The 10,624-nt window shown below is 42.0% G+C and overlaps 1 protein-coding gene across 1 annotated transcript in view; it reads right to left on the bottom strand.

The window, feature by feature from the left end:
- The window catches only part of PRKAR2B (protein kinase cAMP-dependent type II regulatory subunit beta), a 62,647-nt gene extending 52,918 nt beyond the window's left edge, over positions 1-9,729 (bottom strand). Inside the window, exon 1 of the mRNA XM_063307998.1 lies at positions 9,241-9,729. Coding sequence (XP_063164068.1) covers positions 9,241-9,601 — 361 coding nt within the window. The 5' untranslated portion in view covers positions 9,602-9,729. The remainder of the gene's footprint in view (positions 1-9,240) is intronic.
- Between the last annotated feature and the right edge of the window lie 895 nt (positions 9,730-10,624).

Here is a 10,624-nt window from a genome sequence, read left to right on the forward strand (position 1 = left end):
AGTTAATAGGATTAATTAGAATGATCATTAAGAATTCAAAATATTTGTTCTAAATATTCAAGCAGCACTTTCATATATTGAAAGAAAAATGAATAAATATTGATGGCTAGGTTTGTTACCAACCCACAGAATAAGCCTATACACTGTGAGCCTACACAAAAGTGCTCTGTGGACTTATATCAACCAGTATGTCTATAGCTTCCTATCCCAAATTTACACAAAGGAAAATTAGATATCCTAGTACAGAGTTTCTCAACCTTGGCAATGCTGGATGGGGAATTCTGGGAGTTGAAGTCCACATATCTTCAAGTTCTCAAGGTTGAGAAACCCTGTTCTAAGACCTCAAGACAACCAAACAGCAGCAAATCATCAATTCTAGGCATCTATCCCAAAATTCTCAAGGAACTCAAATGGGAAACTGTCAACCTCCTAGCAGAAATATGTAACTTGTCATTCAAATCAGGCTCAGTGCCAACGGACTAGAAGGCAGAAAATGTGACACCAATTTTTTAAAAGGGACCCAGGTGAGATCCAGGAAATTTTAGGCTAATCGGTTTAATAATGGTTCCAGGCAAACTGGATAAAACAGTAACAATTATGATTTAAAAACAAAACAAAACCTAAGCATATAGAGGAACAAGCTTTGCTTAAGGGAAGAAAGTAAGGATTCTGCAAAGGTAAATCCAACTCACAAACCTTATGGAGTTAATGGGAATGTCAACAGTCACATGGATATGGTCATCTTCTTAAAATTGTTTACATGGGTTTTCAAAAAACTTGTAACAAAATTCCACATATAAGGCTCCTGAATAAACCTAGCAATCATGGGATAAGAGGACCTGCTAAGTGGTTAAAAAAGCAAGCAAAGAATAGGAATAAGTGGGTGATTTTCTCAATGGAAGAAAGTAGAAGCAGCATCCCTTAAGGATCTGTATTGGGAGTGGTGTTTTTTAGGTGGTTCAAAAATGATCTTGACTTACGTATAAGCAGCAAGATGCCCAGGTTTGTGGATGAAATGAACTATTCAGGGTGGTAAAAACCAGAAGAGCTTGTGAACAGCTCCAGAAGAATTTATTTAAATTGGATGAAAAGCCAACCAAATGGCAAATGCAATTAAATTTAAGTACAATAAAGTGTCAAACAATACACATTTGAGAAAAAAACGTAATTTCACACATGCATGGATGGAATGTAAACTGACTGTCACTAATCAGAAAAAACATCTTGAGGATGTAATAGACAGTTCAGTGACAATATTGGCTCAGTATGGCAAGATGTGAAATTGGCATATTCCATGCTAGGGGTTATTAGGAAAGGGACTGAAAATAAACCTACCAACATTATAATGCTCTTATACAGTTCTACTATACATCAACATCTACTATATGACTGCCACATACAAAAAAGCACCTAACAGAACTTGCAAAAGAACAGAAGACAGTAACCAAAATGATTAAGGGGCTCAAATCCATTCTTTACCAGAAAAGACTAGAAAAGATGACATTATTGAAGTATATAAAATTATACCAGGTATGGAGAAAGTGAACAAGAAGAAATTTTCTCCCTCTCAAACACCAGCACCAGGTGTCACCCAATGAAACTAACTGGATGAAAATGTAGAAGAGACAAAAAAAGTGGGGAGTGGTACTTCACACTGTGCAAAGTAATATCAGGCCATTTCAACCTCCCAGGAATCTCTACAGCAGACCTCAGACTGTTTTGGAAAATTGGGATTTAACTCCATCATTGAGCAAGAGATTGCTGAACTCAGAAACATCAAAAGGTATAAACCAAAGGTATAAACCAATCTCAGAGGGTGTCAACAAATACAATAGGTTGTTAGCACATTACAATGGTTTATTGATAAGGTACTGGTTATCTGTCTCACATGGAATCCCTCCCCACTTCACCCCAATTTAAATCCTACATCAGTCTAGTCCAGGGTTTCTCAACCTTGGCAACTTGAAGATGTGTGGACTTCAACGCCCAGACATAGCTGGCTGGGGAATTCTGGGAGTTGAAGTCCACACATCTTCAAGTTGCCAAGGTTGAGAAACCCTGGGCTAGCCACTCCATGCATCTGATAAAGTGAGCTGCAGCTCACAGTCTGATGCTTTTTAATAAAACATGTTAGTTGGGAAAGTGCTACCAGACTCCAGATTTTTTTACCTCAAAAGCAGAAGTCTCTTAGGCTCCAGTGAGTGATATCAGCAAATAAACATTAAGATCAAGTAAGTACCTTCAGGCCTGGTTTGCATACTAGACCTTCTTGCTGCCTTTTCCTCTTTCTAACCAAGAGAGGAATGGATTGACAGGCATGGCCAATTCAAATGTCCAATCAGGTTTCACCAAAGAACGCTGTTTATATATTTTATTTATAGTCCGCACCGAAGAGCCTTCTAGAACAGCCTTGTTTTAAAGCTGAATAATATAAAAAGAGGCTCACAAACAAAAACGAATCGTTACTAAAGGCACTTGGAAAATTAAAGCAAATCAATTGCATTACACTTTTTAAAATCTGCAGGTAGGGCAGGTATTTAACAAACTTATTTGGATTTTAACATTTTCTTTAAACCAGATGTCAAAAGTGAACACACTCAAAAGTATCATTGTAAGGGATAATCATAAATGTTAAGCAGACATATTAAGCAGACATGCGTTGACAGCAGCAGAGACCTATGCAACATATTCACAATCAAACCCTTATCTCTTTCCCTAAAATGCAAAATAAAAACCATTTCAAAGAGTTCAGGACTGGCAACTAACCTGATTCCCCCACAATCCTGGTTACTTGTTCAACAGGCCTCTTGGATGTCACAAAGGAAGCCCACTTCCGTCATCTCCTATTTATTTTGCAGGGCTCAAACAAGAAAAATTTACCCCCTCTATTTAACTCCCCCTGCATCATTGTGGACAAGGCTGAGGGGGGCTTCATTCAGGCCTCTTTTTTCACACATCTCCCCTGGCCGGAGGGGAAGAGCCAAACCCCGAACATCACAAAGAGGGAGTGTCTAGAAATGCCCTATTTTCTTGTAGTCTTGGCAGCCAGCAATAAGGAGATAACATATTGCCCTATCTGTAACTTTTCTGTAGAATTTTTTTTCTTTCCTCCTGGGAGAGAAATACCTGCTGCAATGCCCTCTTCTATGAAAGGATTAAAAATCAAACCAATTCTGTTGAAAGTATGCACACAGTAACAATAAATGCCCATTAACATGTTAATTCAAACCTACTGCAGATAAAAATACCGTAACAGTATTTGGAATTGAAAAGTGCCCTTTCTCTGGAATCACCTCAAAAGGGTAGCAGGGGCAGAACAGAAAAAGGAGCAAAAATTCAAATGAGGAGAAAATGCGAAATGAGAAAGAACACTCATACATTCTGGCTTCTTTTTGTTAAGAACTATTTGGATAATTTCAGATTTGGCAGCGGTGAGAATCTGAGAGAGAAAAATGTCATGTCTCCTAAAGAAAAGCCTTGTGCTGGACTAGAAACTGGGAAACTTCCTTAGCCTAACCTGCTTCACAGGGTTATTGCTGTGGGGAAAACAGGAGGTAAGAGCATTAGGTACGCCACCTTGAGTTGTATAAAATGAAGGTGGAATATGATGACAACGATGACGAGTGAAGCTGACTAGATTGTTACGTATTCTCCAGGCTGCCCAATGTTTATACCTCAATATGCAGTATCCCTCTCTTTTTTGCATCTCAAAATTCGTGCTCATTTTTTTTTCTTTTTAGCTTCTTTTTTTCCACTTTTACCTGTTTTATCTGAATCTGATTTCTTTTTTTATGGCCATAATAAAGGCTTGATTTGATTATGCCTTCTTTTCATCAAAGCTGTTGCTCGCTCACTCCTGCTTTCTGAGCCATCTCCATTCAGCTCAGTGTTTTTCAAACTTGGCAACTTTAAGATGTGTGGACTTCAACTCCCAGAAGTCCCCAGCCAGCTTAAAAAACACTGATTTAGCTTATGGAAAAGTATACAAACATGGATTATGCTTGACCCTTGTTTGCTCTTTCATTCATACATACAAAAGCTGGTCTACATTACTATGCAAACCTGCATTCAAAACTAGGATGTGATCATGTCAGCCTGAAGATTCAAACCCAAAGTTGGTATTTCATTTAAACAACGTCTGAAAAATAATGATTTCTTGAAGCCCCAATACCAGTATGTTTAAACCTCAAGAAAAACTTGGAGAAGGTATAAAAATAACACCAGAAAGGTCATAGTTTTATCCAAAGCTAGCTGCAGGCAACATCCTGTTTAATAATCCTGGGTTTTTCCAGGAGTAGGAGGTATAAAAATGAGAAATTAATAGATATACAGACAGATAGATGGATGGTTGGAACACTGTCATCAAAAGATATCCATATTGCATCAGAAGGGACATCGCATCAAAAGTGATATCCAGCCCAGTAGAATACTGTGACATAGTTTAGAAATAAGAAGACATGTCCCAGTTGCATGTCCACTGTATGTACTGCCTATATAAATAGACTATCATGCTAGACAAGACTACATGCTTTAGCAAACAAACAAAATTAATATATAAGCCATAACCAACCATTTACTTCTGAATTAAAAGGGGAGTTTCCTAAAAAATCCTAAAATGCAAATGTTAGTAACCATCACTGTATAACATCTTCATCTCTTAATGCAATTCATACATGATGTTTCCTTGAGCCTCCTTTCATTTTACAGACTGAAGAAAAAAACAGGCATGAAATCAATCACTTCACTTCCACATCAGGCAAGAAATCTAATTCAGGGACTTCTAGAATACAGTATAAAAAAGAAAGTATTCATTTATTATGCCATGTTTGCAGAGAAAGTATACAAAGAACTACTCTGGGAAGCAAGAAGAGAGTATACAAGATACGGAAGGTTATCAGGAACCAGGTTTTAGAACTTCTTCTCAATATAAGCACAAAGGTACAATCACATTTGTTAACTATGGTAAAGGAAAAATAGTCAGAAGCAAAGCCATACGTCATTAAAGACTATTTCTGTATTATGATAACTTAAGCCAATTTTTTATGTACACATATTAATGCCTTATTTAATGTGTAATGTTCACAAAATCATCAAGTTCAGAATCAACAACATAATAACATTCATGTCTACTCAGAAGGAAGGTCAACTGAATTAAACAAGATTTATTCCCAGGCAGGTATGTACAGGGTTACAATTTAACTCTTTTCCAACTCAGGCCATTTCCAATTTCTATGTAAATCCCTTTCAGTTTTATGTGCATTCCTGTGGTTTTTAACAATTAACTTCTTCTCTCTTCATAATATTATACATCTGTGGTAAAGCCAATAACTTACAATCATCTTTTCAAAATAGTTTTTGAAAGACAAAATCTTTAGAATTAGGTCACATAAACTCTTCCACAATTCTTAGAAATCTCCTTCCAGAACCTTTGGTGAGAAGATACTGTCTAAATACAGAAAAGCCCACTTCATAAGTGCAATCTGAAAGAACCTCACTTACCAACAGTTAAATCAACTGATTTCTTAACATTATGGTAAGCTTCAAATTTGACAGCCATTATGTCCAAGATCAAAGCATGACAATATTTCAATCCGTAGCCATTTCTTTTTTCAGTTTGCAATTATCTTCTACATTCAGGATTGTGTCTGGTCCTCCTTCTCGACAATATGACCAGCTTCAGAAGAGTTCGGAGTGGCAGTGCAGAAGCGCACCATCCAATCAAGACCGTCACAATTGCAACTGACGGCACTCGTCATGCAATTATTTGCTATAGTGCACAAACTTAAGTAATAATAAATGACACACAAGAGAATATACCTTAGCAGAGAGCACAGCTATCGGTCAGATGGATGATTTATTACACTTATTTCATTCCAAAGGTGCAATTGAGCAATTAGCTATTTGCCACTTTTAACCAAACAGGGAAATCTCCTTCAAGTAGTGCTAGGCTCTTGGTGACTTCACAGACATATAGTATTTTTCTTGTCAACAGTGCAGGAATGGTATTTTCTGGGACATTTTTCAACTTCCCACTCTAGCCTACACCCTGGGATTTTTTGGTAGTCTCCTCTCCAAGTACTAACTAGGTCTGATCCTGTTTAGCTTTTTAAGATCAACCAAGATTGGTTAAATGCAGATTACCTAGTTTCATGAAGCCAACATCAAATTGCCCCCAAAGCAAATCTAATCTTCTCTTGTGCCTTAAACATTTACTGACTCTTTTTGTCGCTATAATGCATCCTTCCAAATCATGTGTATTTTCTTATACCACTCTGGCTGTTGTCATTCAATATTCAAAATTTAGCACTTAAAACTTCCCAAACAAACTAGTGGGCATGCCTCTCTTTATGCTGCCAATGATCTGTTGTCTGGAAAGCTCTTGATGAAGATCCAATTCAGCAAGTTTGTTTTATTTACATCAACATTTCATTTCAAAAATGAAGTATGTCATGCAGTTATGAACCACATAAAATATTTCCAATTTTCAAAAGAAGCTGAAATGACACATTTGATTAGGGGGGCTACAATAACCAATCAATAAAGTCCTGCTTTATTGATATAGGCCTGTCTGGAAGTAAGTCTCATTAAAGTTATTGAGATTTAATTCTGCAGATACATGCATTAAAAGACAAGCCATTCATATTTTAGTTTTTCCACTCATACTGTATACTGGTTTACTTTTATCTTATATCTAGATAATTTACTTTTTGCTCTTTGTGTCATGTAATTTTGGTTCTCCAATTGCCTAAGATTATGGTCAGTGACTATTATACTGGATATGGGTTGACTACTTGAATGATACATACTATTACTTGGAAGCTACTTTTATTAAAATGGTTCCAAACATTTTAACTCGTTCCCACATCAATTCTATTGATTCTATATAGATTCTATACAGATTCAATTCTATAAGAAAATCTATTTTTTTAATTTATTTTCCTGAAAACCTTTTAATAAATTAGTTTTAGCATGACTGAAGAATCCTATCTATATGTGATTTTGAGGAGTAAATACCTAAAATTAATTCCAATTTTCACTTTCAGTTTGACTATTTGATTTCTATTTGAAACTATCCATGCCAAGTTATCAATCAATTTTATTGCACCATGTATTTTAAAAGTGCAAAATTATGAAAATGCCCCTTGGTGGTGTTTATTGGCTCTGTGAATTTATTTCACAGAATGAGCCCACAGAATTTTAGACTGTTAATATTTCGTATTTTAGGACAGAGTGCATCATGTTTTAACATTCCCATACAATTAATACAAATGCTTTCTCTGTCAAACAGTATATTTTGGCTGCAAAATTCAAAAAGACCTACAGACAGCAAGGAAATACAGAAAATAGCTGTTTACTGCCTTTAGTGATATCTGTTTCCTTTACATATCTGGTAGCCTAGTCAAAGGGCAAGGTTTGGTATCTTCCTAGCAAAATAACATTTCCAGTTGTGTACTTTATGACATCACATAAACTTTTGAATTATTTTCTGGGGAGTGTGAGCATTAAAAATATTATCCCATATGCCGTTTGAAGGGGGATCATTTTGACCAGGTACTATCTCCTTCCAACCACCCCCCAACTGATTCTTGTCCACCATTTACTAAAGTTACAACCTGCAGAACTACCCCAGCCTTCTCCTAACCACCCCCCCAAATCAATCAGTCTGCAACTCTAATGGGCAAATCAAGACCTGCTTCCCAGTTACAAATGCATGGGAATAAAATGGGTACATCTGCATCTCTAACCCCCAGAACAGCTTCCAATGGGCCTCCCAGCTGAAAAGGCTGTCTGCTCTTCTTGTATGGCATATGCAAAACAGCCCCCCCAACCCAATCTATCGGGGTGTCTGCAGCCAGGGGACTCAAAAAAGAGAAGACCGCCCAGAGTCCCCTTTTCTGGAGAGATGGGCAGTGATAGAATTTTGAAATATAAATAAATAAATAAATATGGCAACCACAACCTTGCAATCCATGCCCTGCCCTTTTTTACAGGTGACAGATGTTAGCTGTGAAGGGAAAAGGACTCTGAAAATGTTCAGAGGAACTCATGATCCCCGAGACATCAACGTTATGCCCAGCTCCTCAAGCCATAGTCTGTTTATGTCCTTATGAGAAGGCAGCAACTGTCTACTACTAGCAGGACATCATATCCGAGCTACAAAACTCCATGCAACCTGCAAGAGGTCAACACAGTTTTCCTGTCCCTTTGCTGCCCTCTAGCCACCGCTTGGGCTTATGCAACCTACAAAAGTATTTGTGGAAAATTCTGCTCCAGATGCCAAAATAACCTGAGGGACTACGGGTGTTATGCAGAGGGAAGGCTTCAGAAGTAAGGTCTATATAAGACCATTTCCTAATTTAGGGATGGTGTGGTCAGTGACCCCCACCAGCAGACCCAAAGGGCATGCCTTTCCTATCTAGACCAGCAAGAGAAGTCAAGAAACAAACTGAGTTTTGTGCAAGAATTGCTACCAATGCAGTATTTCACCCTCGGTCTACCGGTTCAGCCAAACATTACAAAGCAAAGGCTGCTCTCTGACTTTCCAAGGCAGCTCTAATCGTCAGGCATCATGCTTGCCCTCCAGCAGGAACGGTGAACGGCCAGCTTGGGCTTTGGGATCAGCGACTGTTTTCAGCTGAGAACTGGCAGGTGTGCCCGACCTTCTTCCGGCATGGAAAAAAAACACTCCGCGGCATATTCATTCACAAAGAAAGGGCGGCTCTTTCCAAAATTTGTGAATGAGAATCTACTTCCCCTACAGCGCTCCGGGCTTGTAGCTAGGATGCCGAAAAGCGATTTTTTTTCCAGCCTCCCGCCTTCATCCGCACCGGCTCCTGAAGAGTAAGGGAACGGCTCCAAGGCTTCCAACGAAGGCGCCCTAAAATGCCCGAGGGAGGCAACCCAGTGACTTCGTTCCTGCCGATTAAGATGGAACCTGGTTATTCTACTGAGGCGATGTGCCTGGCTTAGGGCATGGAGAACTTAGCATCGCCGCCGGACGCCCGGCTGAGCTCCTGCGCCTTTAATGGAAGCGGGGCCAGCCTGGAGCGAACGGCTGCGCGGAAAATCCGCCCGCTTCTCTGTCCTTTTAGTCAGCGGAGGGGGAGTGGCAACGCCCCCCCCCACCCGGGAGGTGGAAACCCTCCTCCCCGTATCCGACCCGCAGGGAGGGGCGCGCGGCGGAGCCTGCCTTTTCTCCCCGCCGGGGATCCTCCTCGCCCCCCGCTCGGCGCTGCTTACCCGCGAATTCTTCCGCCTCCTGGTCCTCGTCGCCGCTCTCGGAGTCGGTCTGCAGGGGCTCCTCGGCGAAGTTGACCCCTCTGCCCTCCGAGGGGGCGCCGTCGAGCTGGAGGCGGCTCCCCCGCTCGGGGCCAGGCACGGAGACGGTATTGCAACCGGCGGGGCCCCGAGGGGGGCCGCCGCCAGCGCCGCCGCGGTCCTCCTCCCCGCCTCCCGCGGCCGGAGCGACCGCCGCCTCCGCCTTGAGGCGCCCGAAGTACTGGAGGGCGAATTCCAGCAGGTCGCCCGGCTGGCTCCGCAGCACCTCCACGGTGAAGCCCTGCAGCAGCTCCGTCAGCCCCTCCGGGACGGAGATGCTCATCCCGGGGACGCGGTGCGGCGGCGGGGCAGGCGCGGGCGGGGAGCCCAGCGGGGTGCCGAGCCGCCCCGGGCCCCGCGGCGGGGAGAGCGCCCGGCGCCGCGGCTCCACCAAACCCCAAGCACCCCGGATTCAATGCAATTGGCGGCGGCGGCTTCCCCTCGGGGTCTTCCCCGGCTCTTTGCAGCCGCCCGCGAAGAAAGAGCCAGTCCCGCCTGTGACGGCAGCAGCCGCATCCCCCGCCCCCAGCGCCGGGGGGAAACCTCGAGCGCATGTGACCCGGGGAAACCATGGCAACCTTGCGCCGCGCGCGCGCGCGCGCGAGCGGCCGCTGCTGCTGCGTTGCAAAGGCAAAAGGTAGTGGAGGCTGGCGAGGGAAGCGTTGCCGGGCGCTTTTGGTGGTGGTGGGGGGCTGGTGAAGGAATCCCGAAAGTGCCTCTGAGCATGTGCAGTGTACTTTCCGGGCAACTCACGCTACTAGGATGGCGGGTGGAGTTTCATTGGTGTCTGCTCGCGCGCTTTGGAATAGTACCTCGGTCTGGAGATTGTGCATTGGCTGCTCTGAAAAGCTTCCTCTGGTGGATTTGTTCATTAGTTGTTTAATTAACCTCCCTATCCCCCGTCCTCCGCTCAATTCTGGCTCGCAACAGAAGTAAAAATACTACAAGCGTAAGCCATGTAAAAATCCAAAGAAGAGGTCGTGGGCTGGCTTCTTTCCCACCTCTTCTGATGAGAAGTTGCTCATTGCTCATCATCTTCACGTTAATAATAATAAATAATACTTTATTCAATTTCTGTGCTGCCCCACTTCCAGCGACCCTGGGTGCTTGACAGGAAACTCTTTTCATATGCTGGAATGTAGTTCTGCAAAGAAAAGTGGAACAAAAAAGATGGAATTCTTTTCTATTGGAAGATGGAATCGGCATGAAGATTGAGTAGAAGCCACAATCGTTCGTCCCAAGTATCTTTAGCCACAGAATGCTGAACTAGTTCATGGTGCTAAACAGATCAGCCTTACTAAAAGGA

The sequence above is a fragment of the Candoia aspera genome, chromosome 7 (genome assembly GCF_035149785.1).
Source record: "Candoia aspera isolate rCanAsp1 chromosome 7, rCanAsp1.hap2, whole genome shotgun sequence".
Lineage (NCBI taxonomy): Eukaryota > Metazoa > Chordata > Lepidosauria > Squamata > Boidae > Candoia > Candoia aspera.